A 27,187-nucleotide genomic window follows, 5' to 3' on the forward strand; every position below is an offset into this window, starting at 1 on the left:
CACTGTACAGTATTGTATGACAGTAATGAGTAATTGTTTAATTGTTTAATTAGGATCCCCATTAGCTACAGCATGACTGCAGCTATTCTTCCTGGGGTCTGCCAACATTTTAAAATAATATACTACAAAACATAACATAATAAAAGCAAACCAAATAAATTTGCACTAGATAAAGAGAATATCAAATTAAACATAGCACAAAATAAAACAAAAACACAGCACAGTTTAGAGTTCTTCTGAGGTCGTCAAAAAGTCTGAAAAGCAGTCCATAATTTCATTTCATTTGTAGTCTAGAACTTCAGAACTGATCTAATACAGAAAAAAGAAAGAAAAAAATACATTCAACAACAGTCATAACCAACTATGTTTCAATTTCCAGCATGTCAGACAATCAGTCTCAGTAGTTTTGTAAAGAGTACATTTCAACATTTCTAAGGTTTCTGTGTGTCTCATGGCTCAATGATTCCCCCGTCTTACCACATATCTAGCCAGCGGACAGTAAACGAGCAGATCAAGGTGGAACTGGTTGGTCAGTTCAGGACTATATTGGTGAGCTGGGAGAGAAAAAATAGTCTGGGCAGATTTTCAATGATTTATTTTTCAAAGCTGTTTTTTCCATCAGATGTACAGTGGACAGGCGGGGCTGTGAAGCAGGGGAGAGGGGACACCCAAAACACCCAAACAAAAATACAAGTTTGCAATTTGTTTGCATCCTGGAGTTTTTAAACGCTTCAGATACCAAAATATCACAGAAAAAATATTTTTATTTCCTTGTGGCTCTTAAAAAAACTGTATTTTAAGGTTGATTTTCTTAGGAATGCCATTTGTATGTCCCTGCATTTCCACTGCAGCTCAGCTCAGCCCCTAAAGCTGCCGTGCATACCTAGGATACACGACACTCCAGTAAAACACACACACATCTCCTTCAAACACTGTTACAAGTGCAGGGAGCCATCGGAAGACCTAATGTTTTTACAGAAAGTCAGAGGGCAGAGTGCCAGCACTAATGGAAACTATCTGAAAATTACACACATTTAAAAAATATCAACAAAATGACAACTCACAACTGCGATATGAACAACACAACATGACAGCAGAGAGTTTTTTTATTTTATTCATTTATTCAGTAAGAAATCCAGTATTTAGAGATTATTTAAGAAACTCCAAAAGCTTAAACAGTAACTCATTATTTTGAGCAAGACGCTAAAAGCACAACTCTGAGCAACAAAGCCACACACAAGCCACGAATGATCGGAGACAGTTTACTCAAAAATGTCCCGATATCTTCTCTTAGACGAAGTGACAGACATCTGTCCCAGGGTTGTTGGAGACGTGTCTACGTCGGGGGCAACGGTGGGGCGGTTGGGGTTTCTGCCTTCTGTTTCCTGGTGTGTTTGAGTTCACCGTACTCATCTCTCTTCTGGACATTTCTGGGTCTCAAAGACTGAGAGAGGAAAGGACAAGAGTGAAAGACCATCACTTATAGTATCGTTCATCATGTTATTTCTGAAATGATAACAGCACTAATGTGTCAGTTTTATCTTACCTGATAATGCTCACTGGCGGCTCTGCTGCTTCTTTCATCTGGAACAGCACGAGGAACATCAGAGCCTGAGGACAGATACATGCATGCAGATTTAAAGAAATAGCTTGGTGGCAAGCAGCAGCTCATGTCATGATTACTATTTTAGGCCATATCAGTATTTACAGTATCTGCACACATGTAAATCTGGAGCTCTGATTTTGGCAAATCTATAAATGTTCCCATTAAAAGTCGTAAAGGCCTCTAGACGTAGATTTTTATGGCAGTTTCACAAAAACTGGATTTGCAAGCAAAGACAACTAAATGATTTTGATATAAAACACCACAAAGGAACAAGATATAACCTAATTAAACTATGGGTTTAGCCTAAAAAATATCTTCAGGGACTTTTCCTGTCTACTGCAGAGCTAAGCTCAACCAGCTGCATCATCACAACGCACCACTGTCAGGGTCAACATGTCTTACAGTTTTTCTCAGTCGCTTTGGTACATTTCTCAGATCAGGATTGAAATTCTCAAAACTACTTGTTCAATCTTCACATCATTGTGTCACTTGTGCACATCAAAAAAGCAGTTTCTCATTTCTTTGAACAAGTTGCAAATGCATTTGTCATCCATGCAAACGATAATGTACAATTTTCTGCTGTTTCCTACATTATCATTTGTTTATGTCATGTTGATCAAAATGTATTATAATGGGTCTCTGTTGAATAGTCTCACCCCCCACAACATTTAGGCATTAGTTCATCGCATAAGTCTTTACATGCAAAATGGTTGAACAAGTTGTCATAATATGTCAGCATATTTCTATACATTTCCATTACACTTTGTTTCTAAATCTGGCCTGAATTGGTAAATTGTTCCCAGGTGAATCTTGACTTTCTGTAATGAAGGGAAATATGTCAAGCATTAGATCAACCAATGATCAACCAGTTTTCTGAAATAGCTCAAAGGTGCATCTCATGAACAATCAGCTGGCAAGTATACATATAGCCGGAGCACAACACAATGTTACAATGTCTGACAATGGAAGGACAAGGAATTGGACGGGGTCAACAGCCAGAGAGAAGAAGAAGAGGAAGAGGAGTGAGGCTGCGTGGCGGAGGAGTTGGGAGGCAAAACAGAGGAAGAGGCAGAAGAGGCCGAGGACATATGCGCGTTCCTGATGAGATAAGAGCTACACTTGTAGACCATGTTCTCAATCATGGGCTTACAATGGCCGAGGCTGGTCGAAGGGTGCAGCCAAATGTTGGGAGAACAACTGTGTCCTCAATCGTTCAGACTTTTCGTCGACAGAACAGGTATGTAATCTAACAATAGACACTGTACTGTAATACTGTATACTTTCTGTAATGCTTCATACAATATGACAGTATTCTACTTTCATTTTACAATATACAGTAAGTATACTATATACAGTGACATTTTATCTTACTCAATTTTGTGTTTTGCATTACTATGTTTTTTCCACATAGGACTGCAAGACAACTTCACAGGGGTGGCAGAGGGCCCCTTCACACCTGAAGAGGAGGAGGCTATTTGCACCATGGTTGTACAAAACAATGCCATAAGACTAAGGGAGATAAAAGAGTGCCATTATAGAGGACAACAACATCTTTGCAAACATCCAAACAGTCAGCATCTCAACTATTGACAGGGTGCTGAAAAGACATCAAATGAATATGAAGCAGCTGTACACTGTTCCTTTTGAAAGAAATTGTGAAAGAGTGAAGGAGCTGCGCTACCAGTATGTACAGATAAACATGTATGAACATCTTTGCAAACATGACTAAGCAATTTGACTGTCTTATCCGTACACAATGACACAAGCACTTGTGATTCTGATGCACTGACACGTTCATTGACACAGATATTTAATTTTAAGAGATGAACTAAGGATTTTGAGCAAGAGACTGGCTTTTGCAGGTAATCCATGGTGTTTTGCTATTTGTACGAACTGTTTTGAGAAATGCACTTACTGTTTTGCAAATGTCGAGGATGATCTGAGAAATGTACCAAAGCGACTGAGAAAAACTGTAATAATCAGTTCAGTGCATTCAGCCGTTCATGTGATGGTGCTTTGTTTTTCTAAACCTACATCTGATTTACACACAACTGAGTACTGTCATGTCAGTTTTTACATGGTACTTGTTCCCTGGTCAGTTTTTACAGCAATTACATGCAGACATGTCAATTATAGATAGATAGATTTACTCTTCTTGTTAGAAGTGTCTGCAGCAGTCCTCCTATGTGCAGCGATGGAATACATGGTCGCAGCAGCGAGGATCGTAGCCACCACATTTGCAGCCACTAGTCCTGCTAGCACAGCCGGGTCGATCTCAACACAGTTGTCACAGGCTACACACAGAAGACAGAAGCACAAGCGTCCTGAGAATCTGACATTTCAACAGGGCCACTGCTTTCATTAGCCTGGGTGCATGCCAACACACATTTAAGCGCATAGATGTGTTTCATGTGACACGTTTTGGTGCAGGACTCACGTCGAAACTTCACGTAGATTTTGGAGTCGATGGTGTCCCCACCGCCAGGTTCCACACATTTGTACTCCCCTGAGTTGTCGTCTTCGTACTCCAGCTCCAGACTCTCGTTTTGCTCATTGCTACCGGTTCTTTCCACGTGATAATTTGGGCAGAACAGTTTAATTCCATTTGCAGTCTTTACCAGAGATATTTCAGTGTTTCCTGTGGAAACAGAAACATGCATTAATAACCTTCTGACACATGGCGTGTATGTAAAGATTAGACTTCATGAAAAGATTAGAAAGGTCCACCAACCCCGCTGACAGATCACAAATGCTGTGGAATCAATGAGAGGAGAGATTTTATAAATATCATGAAAGAGGCACCGTGTTTGAGCTTATTTATAGATTAAACCATTGCCGGAGACGGAGCTGCATAACCCTGATTTTCATTTCATGTCATCGTAAACAAAGAAAACGACAACGGCCTACCTGTCAACGCCCAAAGCAGCAGTGACTGATAGTTCATTGTTTTCTTCTCAGAGATCTACTGTGGCAGAAGAAAATACGTTCATTTACTGCAAGTAAGAACGAGGGAGCTCTTTTAAAAGGAAGAAAGCACACTGTTTTCTGCTTCACCACATCAATGTTTGGGTGTAATTATAGATGAAAACCTCACATGGAAATCTCAGGTAAATTATGTTAAAACTAAGGTATCAAAGAATATTTTTGTTTTGAATAAAGTGAAACATGTTTTAGATTATAAGACGAGGCGAATTTTGTATTGCTCACTTATTTTGCCTTATTTTAGTTATTGTGTCGAAGTTTGGGGGAATACATACACAACAAATATCAAGCCTTTTTTTATTTTACAGAAGAGAGCAGTACGGATCATACATAAAAAGGAGGCAAGAGAACACACCAATGGACTCTTTATCAATGCAGGATTAATTAAACTTAAAGATATTGTTGAGTTACAGACTTTATTAGTTATGTTCAAGGCGAAAGGCAGAATATTGCCTGAAAATATACAATGTTTTTTGTGTTTAGTTCAGAAAATAAAGACCATAGGAGGAAATTTGATTTTAAACATCCGTTTGCACGAACTACTTTAAAACAAATGTGTATTTCAGTATGTGGTGTAAAATTATGGAACTCCTTAACAATTGATTTAAAGGATTGTAAAAATATTCACCAGTTCAAGAAATTGTATAAAGACAACATAATCAGACAATATGAATTTAACGGGTAAAATATATTTTGTTCTTTTTGGTGTTGTTGTTGTGTGCCTTGTGTATGTTTTCTTATTTTTTGTTTTTTGTTTTGTTTTTTTCATTTGTTTTTTTTTGGTATTATATAAGCATAAACTGTTGAACAGACGGACAGACCATCTTCATATGTATTGTTTTATTTTTTTGAGAAAGGGGCTTGTAATATAAGGCTTTCTTCTTCTTGCCCCTTTTCGATCATGGAATGGAACATGTATGTGAACTACCATTTCCATGATACGGAATAAATAACATTGAAATGAAATGAAATGAAATGAAATGATATTCTACTTACGGATAACTGAAATGTGATTAGGTTCAGTTCAATTCAACTCAATTCAATTCAATTCAATTCAATTCAATTCAATTCAATTCAATTTAATTTATAATCCATTATTATTATTATTATTATTATTATTATTATTATTATTAATAATAATAATAATAATAATAATAATAATAGTAGTAGTGGTAGTAGTAGTTTTGTTGTTGTTGTTGTTATTATTTATTTATTTAATAATAGTAATAATAATTAGGGCCCGAGCACTTGCAGTGCGAAGGCCCTATTGTAATTGCAGGAATTATTCTTCTTCTTCTTCTTCTTATTGTTCTGACAAAAGGAAGGCCTTTTTGCCCCCCTAAACGTGCCCAAAAAGTCACCAAATTTTGCATGCAAGCCAGGTCTGGCGAAAAATTTGATATTTAATGGTTTGCATTAATGGGCGTGGCCTAACGGCTCAACAGCGCACCCTAGAAAACTTTGTGCCTCAAGCCCCACAATGCGGTTTGTCGTACATGCACGAAAATCTGTACACACCTGTATCAGTACACAACTTAAAGAAAAGTCTCTGGGCGTCATGTCGAGAAACCGAACAGGAAGTCGGCCATTTTGAATTAATCGCGTCATTTTGGCGAAATTGATGCCTTCCTTCGGCAGTTAATACGGCCCGAACCGTAACGTGCACCCAGGTGTGTTATACATAAAAATGTGCGTCTCCATCCTCCGACACCACGCATTACTTTTCTCTTTCAAAAGCATTACCGTGGCGACGCTAGACGCCAAAAAGTGCGCCCACTCTTCATATGATTGGTTCAGATAGAAAAAACTTTGCGCCTCAAGCCCCACAATACGGTTTGACGTACATGAACGAAAATCGGTACATACCTGTATCATGTCGCAACTAAAAGAAAAGTCTCTTGGCGCCATGGCCGAAACCGAACAGGAAGTCGGCCATTTTGAACATTCTGAATTAATTGCGTAATTTTGGAGCAATATATGCCATTCCTTCGAGAATTAATACGGCCCGAACCGTATCGTGAACCCAGATGTGTTATACATCAAAATGTGCGTCTCTATCCTGCGACTACACGCATTACTTTTCTCTTTCAAAAGTGTTACCGTGGCGACGCTAGACGCCAAAAGGCGCGGCCCCCCTTCATCTGATTGGTCCATATTTGATAGTTCCCCAAAAGTCACCATATTTTGCATGCAAGGCAGGCCTGGCGATAAATTTGATGTTTCATGGTTTGGATTAATGGGCGTGGCAAAATGGCTCAACAGCGCCCCCTGGAAAACTTTGTGCCTCAAGCCCCACAATACGGTTTGATGTACATGCACGAAAATCGCTACACACCTGTATCATGGCACAACTTAAAGAAAAGTCTCTTGGAGCCATGGCCGAAACCGAACAGGAAGTCGGCCATTTTGAGATCTGATTGGTCCATATTTGATAGTTCTCCAAAAGTCACCAAATTTTGCATGCAAGCCAGGCTTGGCGATAAATTTGATATTTCATGGTTTGCATTAATGGGCGTGGCCTAACGGCTCAACAGCGCCCCCTAGAATACTTTTCTCTGCCATAACTTTTGAATGGTTTGACATAGGAAGTTGTGGGTGGTGTCATGGGATTCTGTAATGAGTCCTTAAGCTTCGTTGGCCTTAATTAGCCCCGCCCCTTCTTCTGATTGGTTGTCCCTTTTTTCTGCTATAACTTTTGAATGTTTTGACATAGGAAGTCGTGGGTGGTGTCATTTCTGATATGCTTATGGGGGCGGTGGCCGTGAGTGCGAGGGCCCGTTCATCGCTGCTTGCAGCTTTAATTATTATTATTATTACTACTACTATTATTATTATTATTATTATTATTATTATTATTATTATTATTATTATTATCATTGTTATTATTGTTGTTGTTTTTATTATTCTAATTATAATAATTATGAAAAACAGCCGATTTGTATTATGAGTGCAAGTCGATGACAGCTCACACTTAGGCTTAAGGTTGAGCTGCCTCTCTGCCAACCAGCTCTACGGCAGAAATATATGTGTGCAATAAATGCATTAAAGGATAAGATGTCTAAAGTTGGCATCCCATTGATTTTTGCTAAACTAATATGTCATTTCGACTTTACTTGGAACCCTAATGCGCCCGTTTCTTCTTCACACCAGCAGACTGTGGCTGGGTTGTTTTTTTTCCTGCACATAACATAAGAAATATAGAAGTATTTCTGTAAACAGCCTACATGAACTATTTTTATTTTACAGTAATCTTACAGATGACCAAAGCCAGAGTTTGCCTCGAAATTATCACTAATTCGTAATGTTAAAAACATCAATTCACTAGATTGAGGAGAGAAGTGCCAAGATTCAAGGGATGGGAGATGAAAAACTGACAAATAAATAATTACATAAATACATAAACTAATCATGTTTCTACAACTAGTGACATGTCCAGTGTGTATGCCTGCCTTCGTGGAAAAGAGATAAGAGATAAGCTCCAGCCAATCCCCTTGACCCTCAACTGGACTGAGCAGGTATAGATGATGGATGGATGGATGGATTGATGGATGGATGGATGGAATTGTGTGTCAACTGCTTTAAAATTACAGCTAGTTGCCCACATTATTAAAGTTTTCTTTCCACATCAAAGCCTTTGTCTTTTTGTCTTTAAATTCGTATTGTCCAGCGGAAGCAAAGTCAGGTTTTGCCAAAAGCACTTTTTTTGTTTGTTTGTTTGTTTTTTCAGGTTCTCTTAAATTGGAACCCCAAGACACGTGTTGTGTTATCACAGAACACTTCGACCAACAATCCTGTTTTATGGTGCGGAGCAGGGATGGCACACGAGTCCTGGTGCATCCTGCATCTTATCTAAAAACCTTTAAGAAAGAGGGATTTCGCTCAGCTGCTCAAATCCTTGTGTGCCAAAATTGGTCTTTTTGAAGATGTGATAGAAAGTATTGGAGAAAATATTGTGAATATTGGTCCGGACAATTCTGACGGTCCAAGTCATTGATGGTCCCTGCCCTCCACATCCTAATCTACACCCTTTCACAATCAGTGAATGCTTTACGTAAACACATCTGAATTTAACACATTCTTTAGTTATGATGACAAACTCTCACAAACTGGATAAAATCTGAAATTAATTAGCGCTAGACTCAATTAAATATTATAATCCCTTACCTTGAAATGAAGGCTTTCTGTGGCTCAACATTCATCGAGTCCCCGTCGGTTGTAAAAGTGTCTCAGTCAACATGTGTGTGTGAGAAAGGAAGTTTGTGTGATTGGTTTGTTCTCACCAGGCTTTTCTGATATCTGAAAAGCTCTATCTTTTATCTTTGACATGCTGTGTTTCTGTCAGTGATTATAATTCAACACTTTGTTCTGTCACTACACCTGTGTTCGGGGCTTGAACCAAAGATGCAGGAGAATGATAATAACCTGAGGATTAATTCTTCCTTTCAACACTAGATTAATTAAAAGTCGATGTGCATATACTTAGAGGTAATTATCCTACAATCCCTGAAGCTCTTGTTTTTAATTGCTCAGCTATAATGAATTTTGTCATTTTCCTCAAAGACAGAAAGGTTCAATAAGTAAAAATCGTATTAATGATGGTATTACATCTTTTGTTTTAGCTGAAATAGCTGATCGGTGGGTCATGACGAAGCATCCCATTAAGGGAGCTGGATGTCACTCACGTATGATAATGTATTTTATAATTCCGGTAAAGGTTATAACCCAGTAAAGGTTACAAAATAAGGTTATGAAATAAAAATCAGTCAAGGTTAGCAGTGTGTATGTGAGCTGTAGTTTCTGCCTGCAGCCCCCTGCTACCTTCCCCAGTCTGGAAAAGTTTCTTTCAGGAATAACAATAGCTTGTCATGTGGATTTTATCCACCGTCTAATAGACAGACTCAGAGAACCAATCAGAATCTAGAGTCTGAGCCTAATAGCATCTGGAAAGTCAACTCCATGATCTGGACAAACAGCTATGCAACAATAATTGTTCTCAAAATTGTCTAACAGGTTTCTCATTGTGTGATCAGCCCTGCTCTTCACCTCCGGAGAGGTAGAGGGCGCTGTGTCTTCTAGCTTACATTGTCTGAGGTTACAAATGCACATGGAATATGAGGCTGGCCAATTTCAGTCGATCACCTGCACACGAGGCCAGAATGTGAATCCATGAAAAACTGAGTTTGAGATGTAGGTTATGGCTCAGTTCTAGTTAGTGTTTGGTTGTCACTCGTGTACCCTACAAAGTGGCCGGTGATGAGTGTGTACCGTATTTTCCGCACTATAAGGCGCACCTAAAAGCCTTTAATTTTCTCAAAAACCGGCAGTGCGCCTTATAATGCAGTGCGCCTTATATATGATCATTACAGTAATTTCTGTTACTGTAGTCAGGGGGATTGTGGGTAATGTAGTTGGTGTTGCCGAAGTAATGGCGCTAAAAACGTCAGGAATCGTCACAGACGTTAAAGACAGCAGCGTCTGACTCGCATAATGGCGACTTTGACGAGATGGAGCAAAGCTGGTTTTTATTTTGTTAATAAAGTTTGACATACGGTACTTTTTTTCTTGTTTTTTTTTTGCATTTGCTGTTGGATTTTGTAGCATTTCCTTTAGTGCAGCTCCATCAGGTAGATACGTAACTCAACCCCAGCCACTATAGCACGGTATTTTACCATATATTTAGTGCACCTTATAATGCAAATAAAAATACAGTAATTTAGAGAGCTGCTGGGTAACCAAGTCACAATCTCCAGTGGGTGACCCTCTGTTGGCTGTAAGTCATGTAATGTGAACAGCCTAATGACCACAAGAACCCTGGTTACCAGATGGTGCGTCCGCAGTCAGCATTGTGCCAACACTGAAAGTCTTGTAGTCTAAAACTGGCATTAGCGGTTGAGGAGAAAGGCCTGTGGTTTCAGACTAAGACCTAAAGGCTTGCTTATTGTGCAGCTGTGGTTGAGCAGGGCAAGGACACCACCTTGTTAAGCTCCTCCTCCTGGCACCTCCAGCATGTCTACAGAGAAATCTTCTCTATTCTTCTCCAAATTGCTTTCGCCCCCTATTTGGTTGAAGTGTGAATAGAAATGTGTAGATCTGCTAATGATCATATATAAAGAGTTATTAATTACCTGCATCTGAACGAAACATGCCACCTTAAATTATGTGGAAGGGAATCTTGTCAAGTTGCATTAGGTCATTTAGTCAGCTGTCATATACGATTAACTGGGACAAATCTTATCTCATACCTTTTTGAAGAAAAAAGTCTTACATTTAAAAAAAAAATGACTACAACTTTTGGACTCGATTTTTCAAGAAACATAAAAAAATACAGTGGTGGCCTTGGCCTCCCCGTGTTCAGGCCTCCCCACTGAGCTGCGAATGTGGCGACTCCATGGTTGACACATTTCTCCCTGCACTGCTCTTTGCCAGATTGCAGCCACTAAAAAGTGTTTAGGCCGTAATTTTTGTTCTCCAGAGTTCTGAGAATTGAAGAAATCCTTAAACCTTATTTCTTTTTTTGTCAATCATGACAAGACATTTTATATGAATGAGATCCCAGGTTTTTAAGTGATCCATCTCAGGAATTAGGGGTTGTCTTGTGAGGCCGTATGGAGGCCCTGTCCAACTTCAGAACTGCTTCAGTGATTTTAAATATGAGCAAAATGGTTAAATCCTTGTTTTGTGAAGCAGAGTGGCAATGTTGAATATTCATGTTCCTGTTTAGTTTCCTTTCTTCCCAGTCAGACATATTAGCTTCAACTATACCTGTAAAAGAATATCTTGTGATTGTTGTCATGCACGTGCATGTGCAATAGTGCAGAAATATGACAATAAGGCTTTATTTCTTTTTTTTATTGTTTTGTTTATTGTTTTTAGTAATGAAGACAAACATTTTGATTTATATCTGAGTAACTACAGTGGCTTACACTATATCATAAGTTGAGAAGAAAGAAATCACTCATAAATGATCCTCCTTTACAGCATAATCTACAGGCAGGGCTGGGGGGGGCAGCTTGATGCAGGTAGCAGACATCTGGGATGCATCCACGTTTGAGGCAGTGCCAGGAATTGTTTCCTTTTAATTGTATCTCCTTTTAGGCTGGAGTTCGTCATACTCATCTCTCTTTTGGGCATCTCGTCTCAAAGGCTGAGAGGAGAAAGGTGGGATGAAAAGAGAGACAGGCAATAACAGGTTATATTTAACGTTTCATTTGTGAATGTGAAAATGTGACCATCACAAGTGTGTTTCACTTTCTTTTTTTTTTTTTTTTTTACCTTGTCTGCACACATATTAATGGTTGATACCATGCCGGTAAAAACCTAAGGCATATATATGTGCATTATTGTGTGTTATTGTGTGTTTCACTTTTAAGCTCACCTGGTAATGGTCATTGGTAGGTCTGTGGCTCGTCTCATTGGGGCCATGATGCTGCTTGTTGGAGTCTAGGAGGACACAGATTCAAACACCAAGGTGTCATCTAATCTTGTCATTCTCATTTATATCACAGTATTAGTATTTGAAGACATTTAACACATGAATTTGTTGTTATATATACATGTAGTGCTTCTGAAGTTATTTAAATAAAACTTTCACTCCACAAAATCGTCAAATATCAACTTGTTTTGCTATGAGAAAAAAAAACGCCCATAGCATTCTAGCTACACAGAGTTTGGGTAACAAATAGCCTGTTTCCTATAATTTAAGCTACTGTCTGAGTTAGTAGAGCATTTTCTTTCTTCTGATTTTTGTATCTTTTTGTCTTAAAGCCTGATGCTAGCTTTGGCATTAGCCTGGCTAATGACCTACAGAGCTACAATAACGTTTGTGGATTTTCCTCTTGGAAAGAGAAAATGCAGGCTACACTTTAATGCATAAACATTTGCAACATGATGCCAAAAAAAAACTGTTCAGCCGTAACATTTCTGCTGGGAACTTTTATACCTCCTGTTTCCAGTCTCTCTGCTAGGCTAAGCTAATCCACTGGTTACCGTAGCCTACGTATTTTAACCTTAAAATGAAAAACACAAAAAAAAGCTGAAATTAGTTTTATCAAATTTCTATGTATCAAAACTTAATTCTAGTATTTGAAGTGTTAAAATCTTTGAATACATCAGGTGATGCATCTTTTCCCTGCATCTAAATATTTTTTATCACATTTTATCACCTAAAATGACCATTGCAGAAAATGGTCAGTTCCAGTTCCAGGACACTGTTTCGTGACACGCTGGTAATGTCACATTGCACAGACAGACAGACAGACAGATTTACTTTTCTGTTTAGGGGCGACTCGACCAGTCTGAGCCTGAGAAACCAGGATGTAGACGGCCACTCCGACCACAGACGTGGCCACCACCTGTCCTATCGCCATGCCGACCAGAGAGGTCATGTCCAGTTCTACGCAGTTGTCACAGCCTGAGGACACAAACGTAGACACAAGTGTCCTGAGAAGCTGATATTTAAAAAGAAAAAAGCCATCTATGAACTACTAACATTATTACAAAGTATAAATAAAAATAAAATACAAAATATGCATATTTTCACACCGGTTTTTCCGGCAGAACTTACTCCGAAACTTCACATAGATTTTTTGTCCCCATTTCACACATGTGTACTCCCCTGAGTTTTCGTCTCTGTAGGGCAGGTCCAAGGTTTTTGTCCCTGGACCATCGATCTTTAATGAAATATTTCCTTCAGAACATGACAGTCTGATTTTATTTGAGATGTGTTCCACTTTTACATCTTTAATCGCTGTGCAAGAAAAAGAAACATTCAACAAAAAGCATGTACCATCCGGTGTCTTTGCAGCTGCTTCTTCTAACTTAAAAAGTGATAATTTTTCACATGCTCTTTCATGTAAAGATTAGAAAAAGTGTACTCACTGTCTTCGGCACAGCTGACAAACGCTGCAGCACAAATTAGAGGAGAAACATTAAAAAATATGTCATGAAATATCATGAAACAAACATTATATATGGCGTCACTCAAGAGATTATAACCTCACTGCTACAGAACCGGCACATTTCTAGTTTAAATTTCACCGTGAGCAGGAATAATCCTACCTGTCAGAGTCCAAAGCAGCAGAAGCTGATATTTCATTGTTTTCTCCTCACAGGTCTGTGTGTGGCAGAAGGAAACACGTTAATGTACTGCACGTAAGAGCGAGCGAGCTACACTAAAAGAAAGGAAGTGCGCCATTTTCTGCTTCACGACAACCATTTTATTCAGCTAACTTTAACAGATAACTGAGGAGTAGAAGAGTACTTTTCATATACTACTGTGAGACAATCCTTTTAGATAACCAACCATGAAACTTTGACACAGACATTTTTAAATCCCTAAAACACAGACAGCCCGGCTCAGCCAGAGACACTTTACACTCACCTTTAAATAAAAGCACTGACCTTGAAATAAAGTTCTGATGTGTTTCAGGTGTTAAAGCATCAAGTCTCTGTCGGCCGTTGAAATGCCTCAGTGTGTGTCTGTGTGTGTCCGTGTGTGTCTGTGTGTGTCTGTGTGTGTCTGTGTGTGTCTGTGTGTGTCTGTGTGTGTGCTTGAGAGAGAAAGGAAGTCAGTGTGATTGGTTTGTTTCCAGTCCCGCCGGGCTTTGTTGATTTCTACAGCACTCCTGTGTTTCACCTGTGACATGTTTACAGCAATCTTTACCCATATAAATTATTTAACACCAGTAATAGTGTTTATTTTGAACTAAAAATGGCATGTTTGGTGCAGAAAAACGTCAAAGTTTCAACACTGGATCACTTAAAAAACATTCAAACATACAGTTTCTAAGATACTTATTGATTTTTTGCATTTTTTTATTTTCACCGAAGATATCAACAGCGAGTTAGGAACAATCAAAATCATTTATTGATAATAAAGTTTGATCTGCACTGACTGACGACTGTGTCGACACCGGCTGCTGTGTGCTTCGCAGTTGCTGTGGGAAATGTGTGCCGACACTAGTGAGCAGCTCCATCTGGTAAAAACAAGAGAGCAAACACCAGCGCGATTCAGATGAATGTTCTGTGAGTGTTTCTCCCCAACGTGTGTGGCGGGCTGCGTTCATGTCGGCACACAAACAGCAGTGGGAAGAAACAAGAGAGCAGAAAGATGCTCCCACAACACAACTGTGCTTCCTGTTTGAAGAAAAGCCACAGCAACCTGTGACCCAGAGCTAACACCTGGCACACACACACACACACACACACACACACACACACACACACACACACACACACACACACACACACACACACACACACGCACAAGGAAAACAGACTGTAAATGCATTATTCCTATTCTGCATCTGCTTTTGACAGAAAACCAGGCCTAAAGTGTTTTCAGCAGCCCACAACAGGTGAAACACACACCCCAACCTCATGACTCACATAAGCCACGTTTACCAGCTCATCACATCTCCCCAGGGCGCCCCCTGGTGGACGTGAGACAATCGGACAGCATTTTCAGCATTTCACTTGCATATAATCTCATTATCTTTATTAGACTTCCTATCTTATACACATATACATACGCATAAAAATATACAGTACATGACATGTTGCATGTCCATAAATAGTTATATCCTCTATACAGTTATGCACCATCTTAATCATGGCACATGTAACATTCTGATTTTAGCACGTAAAGACCATCGATGCAACAAGGGAGGACATTATGAGCATGTGGTTACAGGAAATCATATGTCACATGTTGCATTGTTGAGACAACGGCAGCAGTGCAAACACCTGCCTGCGCCTGATTTGTTTTCGGTCTTATACATCTACAGTTTTTCTTTTGTGGACATAAAATGGACGTTCATGCGTCCAGAAACAGATCAAATCTCATCAGGTGGTTTCTGGACCCTGGTTTCAGCTTGAAAGGGAAGATTATAGGTTGGACCACTGAGTGTAAGTTGTTCTGGGTGTCTTCTTGTACAGCTGCATCGATAGAAGGAGTTATGCATGCACATACAGTTTCTGCGTCACGCCGGGGTGGGTCAGAGCCAGATCTCCTCGCTGCTGGTGCTGTTCACCTTATAGATGTAGCCCACCATGGGATATCTGGCAAACCCTGGAAGTAACAGGAGGGAGAAGAAAAAAAAAAACACATAAATGCTGCTCTGCCCTTAAACAACGTAAATAAAATGCAAGAGAATCAGACCATATTCGCCTGACCTCTTGCTGCGTAGGCTAAAGACAGATCTTCCTCCTCTTCTTCTTTCTTCTCCTCTCCCACACTGTTCTGCTGGGCAACCTCTCTAGCTACATGCAGTCATGCAGGATAGATGGAGGACAGAGGGCAAAGCAGAGAAATATAATGATATAATCCTCCGGGTATGCTTTTGGAGAAATGTGATTATGTGATAATAACTCGAGGAACTGGAAACAGTAATAAAGCTCATGACAGTTAAATGTGTCCCTACTTCTCCTAAGATGAGATAAGATAAGATAATCCTTTATTTTCTCCCTCAGTGGGGAAACTCACTTTTTTGGCAGTAGTACACATAACACACATGCAGGGGAGGGGTAAAAAGTAAAAAGTAAAAAATATATATAATTACAAAATATGAACAGTATATACAGTACATTGAAAATGTACTGTATATATCAATCAATCTTTTTATTTAGACTCAGGTCCATTAAAAAAGACAAAAAAACATACAACAATATTCAAAAAAGACAGTCATACCAGTGTTTCCACATAGCAGACTGGTATCTTACAGCACTGAGGACTGGGTTGGTTAACATCATAATAATAATGGCATTACAAGAGCTATTAAGTCGACATATGAATTTGAACATCAATCGCCTCAAAAGTGCATGAAAAGTGATAACATGTACTTTACAAAAGAGTTCACTTGCACTAGACCATCTTGGTTTCCCAAGCAAAATACGCAGACAATCGTTGTACGCAACCTGTAATTTATGGATGCTGGCCTTCTTAAATTTGATCCATAAGGGTGCAGTATAGAAAGGGGTACAGTAAGCCCTAAAAACACCCACTTTCACCCTCTCTGAACACCAGGAAAATCTTCTGATCAACAAATTAGCCTGCATATATAAAATACGGCGCTGCTACTCATATCTTCATCATCTGTCATGTCATCAGTGATGTGTCCCAGGTATTTAATTTTAGAACAATACTCTATATACTGTGGTAGAAAGCATTTTTGCTGCAGCATTTCATTATCATGCAATACTTGCTGACGTCTTGTGACATATTAATATCAGGTTTAATTACAATGCTGTAAAATCTTTATTTGATAGGGATTAATTAAGCAGTAATAAAAAAAATGCCTGTGTCATGATTTAAAAAGGGCAAATTAAAAAAATAGAAACGTAAAAATCTTTACAGGTCTATATTTTATTGACAAAGAAAATATATCTAGTGTTTTTATTTGGATGTGCTCGGTTTTAACCGGTCTGTCGAGATGTCTCTTCTGTTGAACCGCGTCAGGATGTGTTGCAGATTTGAACCACTAGGGGGCAAGAAAGAGCTGATAATGTGTGTAGGCGCAGAGAAACAAGAACCTCTACGTGTTGACTGCAGTTTCTCAGGATGAACACATACGTCTTCAAAAGTTGTGTTGTTGCTATGGTATGTGTTTAAACATTTTCCATTCTGAATACTTCAATAATTTGTTGTTGATGGAGAATTTACAGTGTTTCATCTTCCAGCCACCTGATTCTGAGCCGCTGGTGTGTTTGCGTTAGTCAAGGTGAGGGGGGGCTACTTACCTTTTCTCAAAGTGCTGAGGTCATTGAGTTGCATGTTGGAAGGCAGAGACATGTTTTCTCTGGGGATGTGAGTCTTATCTGCCTTCTCCGTCTTCAGATTTGCTGACTCACTGTGAGGATAAATCATGAGATTTCGACCTTAGATCAGCAGTGTTACTGACCTGCTAGAGACATATACTTTTATTGAGAAGAGAAAAACGCTTTTACTCAATTCTGCGGAAATTATTAGATTACATGGTGCATGGGGCACGATGGAGCAAAGAAAGGCAGGAAACCATATTAAAGGTAGGGTAAGGAATTCTAACCGAGAACACTTTTTTTGCCAGCGACTGTCTCTTCACCATCCGGACCCCAAAAAACAAGCTTCATTCAAAGCCTTGACTGGGAATTACAGTAGCAGCAACAATAACAAACTCTGCTGAAGCCATTCACCAACAGGGGAGGACTCATGCTCCAGCAAACCGAGTTGGGAAGAGAGAAGAGGATGGAGAGTTCCCAACTGGGGGTTTCTCAAGGAGCACCAGACGAACGGGGAGGGAGGAGATACATTTTGTTTTGTTGATGTTTTGATTCAAATATCAACATACTTATGATAACATCAGACTGAGATAAAGAAGGTAAGTCAAGGCGCTGCCCCTCTTGGTGTAACCAAAGAGGAAAGAGGGTCCGGTTTGTTGGCATTACATGGTCAAGAAATTGCTTAAAGGGGATTGGCAATGTTAGTAAAAATCAGAATTTTGTGCACAATCCAATATCTGCTTCATGGTATATTCCTTCCAGTATGAAAGAATTGTTGGTTTTCTATAATTTACACATTTTCTATGCGTGATGCAGGTTTAAAATGTTAATCAGCCTATAACTTACTGTTTTTAAATGTTCCGAGTGCTAGAATTGGACTGTGACACTTAAAGGAACCGGTCAACATTTTGTTTGCCTGAATTACTTGCGTTCAAAGGTTCAGGTGGGACTACTTACCTTTTCTTGGTCATCAGAATCTCCACCGGCTCATCTGTAACACAACCACATTGATTAGTGTTCTGACGTGCAGACCTGAGTTCCTGCTGCGGCCCGACACACACAGGTCTCACCGAAGGTCTTGCTCTTGTTTTTTTGCATGAGGCAGAGAACTATGAGCGTCAGGATGAGGAGAGCCATGAACGCCATGGCTCCTCCGGTCACTATCCCCAGCATGGGCACCTCCACGCGGGACTGCAGGAACTCTGGGCAGGACGGGAAACAGATTCATGGAATAAGTCCACATTTTGGAAAACACTTAGCAAGGAACTCTTCTCCTTTAATCCCAAGCAAGGAAGTTTATAGGTTTATGTTAAATGTTCATACTATGCCATTGATGTAAATCCAGATTTTCCTGGCTGGTGTGTACATTTTGAACCTTTGGTGGTCATTCACCTGCCAGTTTGAGGTTGCTCTGCACCGCGCCCACGCTGTTGCTGACGTTCAGAGAGATGTTCTCCGACAGGCCGTTCAGCTTGACCCGCAGGGTGTGGTTGGTCAGCCAGGGGTAGCTTTGTGAGTCCAGGAGGAGGAAGTCAGACGTGTTAGCCACCGGCTGGCCGGACTGGTCAGTGAAGGTGATGGTGGCCGGCGGGTTGGACCGCACCAAGGCGAAGAGGACCAGGGACAGTCCCGGGTCCGAGCTTTCACTGTAGTGAGCGTTTACCTTGAGGACCTCTGGCTGGACTGGGACACAGACGAGAGGACCAGGGGCCGGATTCACCAATATGTTCTTAAGAACGATCTTAAGAAATGTCTTAAGATCTAAAATTAAGAAGTTCATAAGAAAGTTCTTAAGTGCAATTCCTCAATATTTTCTTATAAACCGTCTTAAGAACTGTCATTTCTTACGAATTTCTTATTTTTCCTACTTAAGAATTTCTTAAAATATGTAATTGCATTGCACGCGCGAACAAACAACATTTATACAGGTAGTTTGCGTTTTAACCGTCAGTCACTCACTAAACATGGAGAAGGAGAAAAAGAGATGCAGGAACTTTTCAAGGTTATGGTGGATGAGATTAATGTGCAAAAAAATACTATTGGGGAAATTAATAATAATTAACTACCACGCTAACTAACATGCTAACAAACAGTTAACAGGCTCTTTGTGTAATTATTTACAAAGTATATCCTCAAACTATGACCTACTAGTCTAAACTTGTCTAAAAAATGTTGGTGATATTAGAGTCTGACCTTTTCACAGAATAAATTTTAAGACAGGTCAAGATTGTCTTAAAGTTAAGAAAAAAGTCAAGAACAAATTTGAGAACTTTTATTTCAAGAATATTATTTTTTCTTAAGTTTTTTCTTAAGAAGAAACTTAAGAAGAAAGTTGGGAAAATACTTTTTTGGAGAATATGACTTCTTCTCTTTTTTCTTCTTAAGACTGAACTTAAGAAAAAAAATACACTTAAGAAGTAGGGCTGTGCGATTAATCGATTTTAAATCTAAATCGGATTTATTAATCACAATCGATGTTAAAAAAAGGAAAACGGAAAATCAATTTTCCTTTTTTGCAGCTTTTTTGCAGCTTTTTACAGACAGAGCTCGTCTAGTCATCTTTGTTTGGTCAAGCAAATTGTAAATGTTGTCACTTTACTAAACTCAAGGAGGATTTACAGTATCTTTCAATTGCACTTCATTCCCAGTAGGGAAATTTGTTTGCTATTTTTCTTTAAAAATGAAGATAAAATATTTGAAACAATTTATTGGTCAGTGTATCTTTTGGTCATTGGATTTTTCCGTCATGAGTGGGAATCAAAAAACAAAAAACGATTGGTTTATTTGATTTTCCTTTTAAAACAAAAAACAAATATTGAATTACACTGCATTTTTTCTTTTTTTGTGTTAATATGATTTAACAAAGTTTCAAAATACGCTTTTATTTTCGTTTTCTATTTCATATAAGAAAAATGAAATCAATAGTCAACAGGAACGAAAAAACGAACCAAAAACAACCGTTTATTCATATTCGTGCACCGGAAGTTACAGATGGAGGACAATAATTTTGATGTTTTATTTGATTAATTAAACTGCATTATTTTTCTGTTTCATATTTGTTTTGATCTTTTGTCTGCATTCTAATCACATATTTGTATGACACAGGCTAATCCAGATGCGTATGTCTCCTGACATTTCAGTGCACTAATTGTGGATTACGGTCCGTGTATCTTTTGGTCATTGGATTTTTCCATCATGAGTGGGAATCAAAAAACAAAAAACGATTGGTTTATTTGATTTTCCTTTTAAAACAAAAAACAAATATTGAATTACACTGCATTTTTTCTTTTTCTGTGTTAATATGATTTAACAAAGATTCAAAATACGCTTTTATTTTCGTTTTCTATTTCATATAAGAAAAATGAAATGACTAGTCAACAGGAACGAAAAAACGAACCAAAAACAACCGTTTATTCATATACAGTGCAGTGTTTGGCGGTGTGCTTGTGAGAACTGGGGTCCCTGGAGGTCCTGGAGAGCCAATGTCCCCGTAGCGCGAGGTGTCCCCGGCGAGCTGCAGTGTTTGGCGGGCTGTCTGTGAGTGTCCTGGGGTCCCTGGAGGTCCTGGAGAGCACAAGTCCCCGTACCGGGAGCTGTCCCCGGTCCTGGCCGGGATCAGTGCAGTGTTTGGCCGGTGTGCTTGTGAGAACTGGGGTCCCTGGAGCTCCAGGAGGCAACGGGAAAGCCTAAGTAGTCTACCCCCGTACCGGGACGTGGTCCCGGTCTTGGCCGGGTGCAGTGCAGCGTTTGGCGGGCTGGGTGTGAGTGTCTGGGGTCTCTGGGTGCCTGGGTCCTGGTCCCGGGACTCGTGGGTCCCTGGGTCGGGTCCCGGGACTCGTGGGTCCCTGGGTCGGGTCCCGGGACTCGTAGGTCCCTGGGTCCTGGTCCCGGGACTCGTGGGTCCCTGGGTCGGGTCCCGGGACTCGTGGGTCCCTGGGTCGGGTCCCGGGACTCGTGGGTCCCTGGGTCCTGGTCCCGGGACTCGTGGGTCCCTGGGTCGGGTCCCGGGACTCGTGGGTCCCTGGGTCGGGTCCCGGGACTCGTGGGTCCCTGGGTCGGGTCCCGGGACTCGTAGGTCCCTGGGTCCTGGTCCCGGGACTCGTGGGTCCCTGGGTCGGGTCCCGGGACTCGTGGGTCCCTGGGTCGGGTCCCGGGACTCGTGGGTCCCTGGGTCGGGTCCCGGGACTCGTGGGTCCCTGGGTCGGGTCCCGGGACTCGTGGGTCCCTGGGTCCTGGCCACTTTCGCCCGATTTTCAGACACTTTGGCCGGCTTTCGGCTTCCTTCGGGCCCGCCTCTGCGGCGCTGCTCCCCCCGACCACCGGGGGGGTTTGCAGCGCCTCCCTCTCGGTAGCGAGACCGAGTCGACCCGTCCGCCCCAGGTTTCCCCCCACGGAGCCCCGCCGCCGCCGGGCAGGCCGACCTCCGATCCACCAGCAACGGGACCGGGTCTCGGCAGCCCCGTGCGGGGAGACCTCGGGAGCGGCCGGAACCTCGCCCCGCCTCGACGCACCGTTTTCTGGGCGGGCGGGTGGGTCCGCTCGGGCTGGGGGTGACCGGCAATCCAGGGCCCGGTTCAGCCGTCTGCGGCGTGGTAGGGTTTGAGAAACATTGTTTTTCCCGGAGGACTAACACCACCGCCAGAGCGGCAGCCGACGTCGGTGGTCGGCCTGCCCGGCGCCGGCGGGGCTCCGTGGGGGGACACCTGGGGCGGACGGGTCGACTCGGTCTCGCTACCGAGAGGGAGGCGCTGCAAACCCCCCGGTGGTCGGGGGGAGCAGCGCCGCAGAGGCGGGCCCGAAGGAAGCCGAAAGCCGGCCAAAGTGTCTGAAAATCGGGCGAAAGTGGCCCGGGACCCAGGGACCCACGAGTCCCGGGACCCGACCCAGGGACCCACGAGTCCCGGGACCAGGACCCAGGCACCCAGAGACCCCAGACACTCACACCCAGCCCGCCAAACGCTGCACTGCACCCGGCCAAGACCGGGACCACGTCCCGGTACGGGGGTAGAGATAGGCTTTCCCGTTGCCTCCTGGAGCTCCAGGGACCCCAGTTCTCACAAGCACACCGGCCAAACACTGCACTGATCCCGGCCAGGACCGGGGACAGCTCCCGGTACGGGGACTTGTGCTCTCCAGGACCTCCAGGGACCCCAGGACACTCACAGACAGCCCGCCAAACACTGCAGCTCGCCGGGGACACCTCGCGCTACGGGGACATTGGCTCTCCAGGACCTCCAGGGACCCCAGTTCTCACAAGCACACCGCCAAACACTGCACTGTATATGAATAAACGGTTGTTTTTGGTTCGTTTTTTCCTTCCTGTTGACTAGTCATTTCATTTTTCTTATATGAAATAGAAAACGAAAATAAAAGCGTATTTTGAATCTTTGTTAAATCATATTAACACAGAAAAAGAAAAAATGCAGTGTAATTCAATATTTGTTTTTTGTTTTAAAAGGAAAATCAAATAAACCAATCGTTTTTTGTTTTTTGATTCCCACTCATGACGGAAAAATCCAATGACCAAAAGATACACGGACCCCTTATTAAGAAGATTTTTTTTCTTAAGAATGTTTTGTGAATCCGGCCCCAGGTTGTCACCTGCTGAACAAACGGGGCGACCCGCTTACTTACACTGGACGTTGAGGGTGATTGATGCGTTGTAGCTCTCTCCTGTTCTGGGGTTGGACGCGACACACACCAGCTCCCGGTCCCACTTTCTGGCCCGCAGAGAGAAGGTGCTGTTGTGGTCGTTCCCCGGTCTCGTCAGCTCGGAGTCTGGTTGTGACGGCGCCACTAGACGGTCATGATTTGGAGGCCGGGCTCTCTGCTGCTCCCCGTTGAGGTACCAGGTGAGCAGAGGGGGAGCTCGGGGATCCCAGCCCTCTGACTGGCAGTTGAACTTGTGGGTCATATTCTCCCGCATCGTCACCGCTGCCTGGTGCCGTCCATCAATTTTAGGGGCGGGCTCAATCGCACCTGTGGGTACAAGGGCAGCCAATGCTCGTCAATTTTATATTTTGTCTTACTTATTTTTGTCTTTTTTATGTATTGTTTGTTTCCACGGAGTAAAGCTAATGTCTCATATTTAAGCTGATCATAAGAAAAAATGTTGTTGTTTTTTTTTTTTTTACCTTTTCATCTTGTTTTGTAAAAAAGTGTGTACAAGCCGAAATAAAGATTCATAACATCATGTCATATTATACAGGTAAAGGTCTGAAAATTTGAATATATATCGCAATTTAACAGAATTTCCTATTCTATTTGCTTTTTATTTGTTTTCATGTGTGTATATGTATGGATATACTATGTATGTATATTTTTGGTATACTATATGTACATATGCATATACCGGTATGTATATGTTTAACAGGAAAAATGTAAATTGAAATTCAGCGACTAGAATTGTCTTATGTCCTTTTTCTTTTTCTTTTTCAATGATGTGACAGGACTGTGTGGAAAAACATGGCAACCTAAATGCCCCACTGTTAGTTTAGTGTCATCGATCACATCATAGCAAGCTGCTACCTGTATCCAGTTAGTTTAGTTTACAGTAGCTCAAGGTGAGAAGTTCTTTCATCTCCCCAGAAACTTTGGTAGCATTTCTGTTGTGTGATGTGATGTGATGTGATGTGACGTGATGTGATGTGATGTGACGTAAGCCTAGACGTGGGTTTTACCTGTCCAGGACAAAGCCAGGGTGTTGAAGAACACCACAGCAGAGCCCGACGTCCACGTCCTGGGACACACGCTCCCCATACTGGCCCAAGCACCTTGCGCACACATGCATTCACCTGCTGGGACAACATAAACAGAACTTGATTGATCACATCACCCCACGTTTAGGGCAGCACAGCTCCACCTGGTCGTCCCACCTTCATCCCAACACACGAGGACAAAGATACACCGTAGTTTATGGGATGAGAGAGACATTTAATCAGGTTCTTGAAGGACAGAAGTTTTTAAACTTGTTAAATTCAGTATAACAATCATGCACAGAGAAGCCCTGCAGATTTTACACCCAGTTGTATAAATGCATTTGTGTCTTCATCTGTTGGTGGTCAAGTTGTAACGTGAGTTAAGGACTTAATGGATTCTGACGAGGGAGAAGGATGTGTGGTAGGAATGCACATTATCAGCAGAGATCACACTGCTCAGAACTTCTTTGGCTCTCTGTTATATAAACCCGAAAAGGACCTAACTCCATTTTACCAACATCTCATATTCCCAATTTACTGGTTGTTTTCAGGCTGCAGGATTATTTCTGGTACCCGTGGTTTTCACTTTCCTGCACTGCAACTGTTCTCCGGTTCTCCTGTTCTCCGGTGTCTTTACGCCGGCCAGCACAGTAGTGCAGAGGTGAGCACTTGCACCGGTTGGATCTCGGCTCAGCCGGCTTTTTCTGTGAGGAGTTTGCATGTCCTCCCTGCATTTGCGTGGGTTTACTCTGGTTTTCCTCAGGCCCATAAAAACACATTTTTTGGGGGGTAATTGCTAATACCAACTCCCAGCGATGCTTTGTTCACATTAACTACAATGTTATGTGTTGTAAAAGCATCTTGAGGGGTCCTTGGACTCGAAAACCGTTGTATAAGCACTTTGTTGTTGGAACCAGCTCTGACTTGAGGTTTGAGAGCCAGACACCTTCTCTGCCTTTAGGATCACCTGTATTTACCTTTAAACTCAGAAACTAGGAATGGTTTGCAATAAACTCTCTCTGAATGCAAAACACCGGATCCTGCAGCGTGGGAGTGAGAGGGGCAGGGTAACGGCCCGGGCAGGCGGGGGACAGATTTGTCCGTCAAGACTCCTCTCCCTGGCCCTGCCCCTTCTCAACCTTTCCCCGACCCTGCACCCCAACCTGGGACTTGATGATTGGGCCGGAGCTTCGGGAGCTGCATGCTGGCCTGCGGTCCCCACCCCCGGGTCATCCCGTTGCTGCTTCCACCTGCCTGCTGTGCTGTTTCCGTCCCTGACCCCCAGTCTGGCCTTCGGCAGGAGGGTCCCCCCTTATGAGCCTGGTCCTGCTCAAGGTTCCTTCCCTCCTAAAGGGGAGTTTTTCCTTGCCACTGTTTGGCTTAAGGTTTTTCTCCCACTAGGGGAGTTTTTACCTGCCATTGTTTATGTAATAACTGCTCGGGGGTTTATGTTCTGGGTATGGGGCTCTGGAAAGCGTCTAGAGACAACTTTTGTTGTATTAGACGATATATAAATAAAATTGAATTGAATTGAATTGAATTGAATTGAATTAAACTGCACTGAATTTGAATATAGCTGGACCAAATCAGATTGTATTTAATAGGATTTAATCGAGTGTGTTCATGTTCTGTGAAGAGTGCTTCAAGGTTCCCTTTGTTGTAGTTATACAGTACAATAAAATGAATTGAACTGAAACACAATATAATCATTTGTAATATCATCAGTGTTGATAGTTTGGTACCAAATAACACAGTTTCACCTGAGCTACGTACAAATGCATGGTTTAGGTTTTTAACTCTTGTGGTTTCATTCTTCACTGGCACAGATTTGGTCGTGTGACACTGACCCTCCTGAGGAGGCGGACGGACCTTGTGAGAGGAAAATCATAATGCAATGCAACAGGGACAAAAAACAAAGCCCTTTAAGACTCTTGGCACAGCGGCGCGGCTCTCACGCTTGAATTATTCACCATCTGTCGAGCTCGGATCTGCACATTCACCTCCGTCAGTTCACGACAAAACATCCACAGGCCTGGCCGTGATGACGTGCCTGCGCATACGGCCCAGGGAGAGGGAGAGTAATGTCTCCAGACTGCTATCTGTGGGGGTCATGTGATCTGTGTGAGCACCTTAGGAGAGAGCAGGAGCTGGGCCATCAGCGAGGCAGATGTAACCCCACATTATCGGTAAGGAGATGATCAAGAAAGATCTTCTAAGACATTTATACTAAAGGAGCTGCCAGCTCTTTGCACTCTGCTGCACTCACAGCTCTGCGCTGACAATCAAAGGAAATCTGACACACACACACACATATGTGCTTTGTTGGACTGCATGGAGATGCATAATCATATATATATATTTTTAAATGCCTTCCATAGCAAGCACACAGCATTACCTCAGCCCTTTCTGCAGATGCCGTGGTGATTCAGCCAGCTGGAGCTCCATGGCAGCAGAGAAGGAGAGGAGTACGCGAAGGAGGGCGATGACAGTGGGGAGATGAGAGGCAGCCGTCCCTGACTCACTCGCTCTCCCATCTGCGTACACTCATGCACTTCCACACACAAACATTTGGCTCTCTGCAGGATACGGCATCCTCCAGTCGCAGCTTCCCCTGGCTGGCTGACGCAGGCAGTCGTAGTGTCGCCACTCTGAAGGGTAGAGAGTGGGCAGGGAGGAAGGAGAGATGGGTTAAAGGAGCCGTAAGAAAAGAGCGAAGGCGAAGAAATGAAGAGAGAGCAGCAGGAGGGAAGTCAGCAGTGGGCTGGGAGTCATAAGGGAAGAAGAATAGCTGTTTTAAAAGAAGAATGGAGGTTATTTAGGTGAGATGACAAAGAGTCTTTAATAGTCTCTATTATCTGACGCAGAGAGACCACACTTTCTCCCGTCACCCATAAGTCTCAACCATAATCATCACAGCAACATGATCTCCACAACAACAAAACCAACCTTCTCCCACTCTGAGCTCAGCTACTTGAGACTGAAAAGCCTCTGCAGTGCAGCTGTACAGACCAGAGCAGCCGCACGCAGAGCCGCTGCAGCTGCAGAGCCTGAGCAGGCATGATGGCACACATCCCTCCCAGACTCACAGATACATACCCACACACTCCCATCACACCACTAACTACTACACTACTCTAACTACTGTAGA

General features: G+C 42.2%; 3 protein-coding genes across 5 annotated transcripts; all 3 read right to left on the reverse strand.

Annotated features, from left to right (window-relative positions):
- Positions 1 to 3,736: 3,736 nt before the first annotated feature.
- LOC133442497 (T-cell surface glycoprotein CD3 delta chain-like) lies at positions 3,737 to 8,857 on the reverse strand. The gene is made up of 5 exons (XM_061720506.1): positions 8,753 to 8,857; positions 4,514 to 4,571; positions 4,338 to 4,358; positions 4,044 to 4,244; positions 3,737 to 3,900 (listed from the first exon to the last, which is right to left on the reverse strand). The coding sequence occupies exons 2-5, from the start codon at positions 4,548 to 4,550 to the stop codon at positions 3,737 to 3,739; spliced, it is 423 nt and encodes a 140-aa protein (XP_061576490.1). The 5' UTR covers positions 4,551 to 4,571; positions 8,753 to 8,857.
- Positions 8,858 to 11,446: 2,589 nt separating this feature from the next.
- LOC133442498 (T-cell surface glycoprotein CD3 delta chain-like) lies at positions 11,447 to 14,967 on the reverse strand. The gene is made up of 5 exons (XM_061720509.1): positions 14,963 to 14,967; positions 13,152 to 13,432; positions 12,855 to 12,998; positions 11,964 to 12,028; positions 11,447 to 11,732 (listed from the first exon to the last, which is right to left on the reverse strand). The coding sequence occupies exons 1-5, from the start codon at positions 14,965 to 14,967 to the stop codon at positions 11,664 to 11,666; spliced, it is 564 nt and encodes a 187-aa protein (XP_061576493.1). The 3' UTR covers positions 11,447 to 11,663.
- Positions 13,314 to 27,086, reverse strand: LOC133441542 (transmembrane protein 25). Of its 3 annotated transcripts, XM_061718953.1 has the most exons (12): positions 26,986 to 27,086; positions 26,435 to 26,687; positions 24,022 to 24,138; positions 22,976 to 23,320; positions 18,734 to 19,024; positions 18,412 to 18,543; positions 18,299 to 18,332; positions 17,324 to 17,433; positions 15,761 to 15,847; positions 13,988 to 15,656; positions 13,646 to 13,700; positions 13,314 to 13,489 (listed from the first exon to the last, which is right to left on the reverse strand). In XM_061718953.1, exons 3-10 carry the CDS (start codon positions 24,125 to 24,127, stop codon positions 15,583 to 15,585), a joined length of 1,179 nt encoding a protein of 392 aa, XP_061574937.1. In that variant the 5' UTR covers positions 24,128 to 24,138; positions 26,435 to 26,687; positions 26,986 to 27,086; the 3' UTR covers positions 13,314 to 13,489; positions 13,646 to 13,700; positions 13,988 to 15,582. The 3 variants fall into 3 exon arrangements, with proteins under 3 accessions (XP_061574937.1, XP_061574940.1, XP_061574938.1); XM_061718956.1 differs by lacking the exon at positions 26,986 to 27,086 and having other exon boundaries at positions 24,022 to 24,135; positions 26,435 to 26,975; XM_061718954.1 differs by lacking the exon at positions 26,986 to 27,086 and having other exon boundaries at positions 13,968 to 15,656; positions 26,435 to 26,975.
- Positions 27,087 to 27,187: the final 101 nt, after the last annotated feature.

Source organism: Cololabis saira, chromosome 4 (genome assembly GCF_033807715.1).
Source record: "Cololabis saira isolate AMF1-May2022 chromosome 4, fColSai1.1, whole genome shotgun sequence".
In the NCBI taxonomy this organism is placed as follows: Eukaryota; Metazoa; Chordata; class Actinopteri; order Beloniformes; family Belonidae; genus Cololabis; species Cololabis saira.

Bases quoted from the DNA above. Each gene is read 5' to 3' on its own strand.
- LOC133442497 (XM_061720506.1), bottom strand. From the start codon at position 4,550: ATGAACTATCAGTCACTGCTGCTTTGGGCGTTGACAG. The intron at 4,245-4,337 runs GTTGGTGGACCT...CTGTTTCCACAG, and splicing joins ATTTGTGATCTGTCAGCGGG to GAAACACTGAAATATCTCTG. The intron at 3,901-4,043 runs GTGAGTCCTGCA...TTCTGTGTGTAG, and splicing joins AATCTACGTGAAGTTTCGAC to CCTGTGACAACTGTGTTGAG.
- LOC133442498 (XM_061720509.1), bottom strand. The intron at 12,999-13,151 runs GTAAGTTCTGCC...TTGTGTCCTCAG, and splicing joins AATCTATGTGAAGTTTCGGA to GCTGTGACAACTGCGTAGAA. The intron at 12,029-12,854 runs GTAAATCTGTCT...GTGTCCTCCTAG, and splicing joins AGTCGCCCCTAAACAGAAAA to ACTCCAACAAGCAGCATCAT.
- LOC133441542 (XM_061718953.1), bottom strand. From the start codon at position 24,127: ATGTGTGCGCAAGGTGCTTGGGCCAGTATGGGGAGCGTGTGTCCCAGG. The intron at 19,025-22,975 runs GTAAGTAAGCGG...TCTGTGTCCCAG, and splicing joins AATCACCCTCAACGTCCAGT to TCCAGCCAGAGGTCCTCAAG. The intron at 18,544-18,733 runs GTGAATGACCAC...CGTCCTGCCCAG, and splicing joins GAGCAACCTCAAACTGGCAG to AGTTCCTGCAGTCCCGCGTG.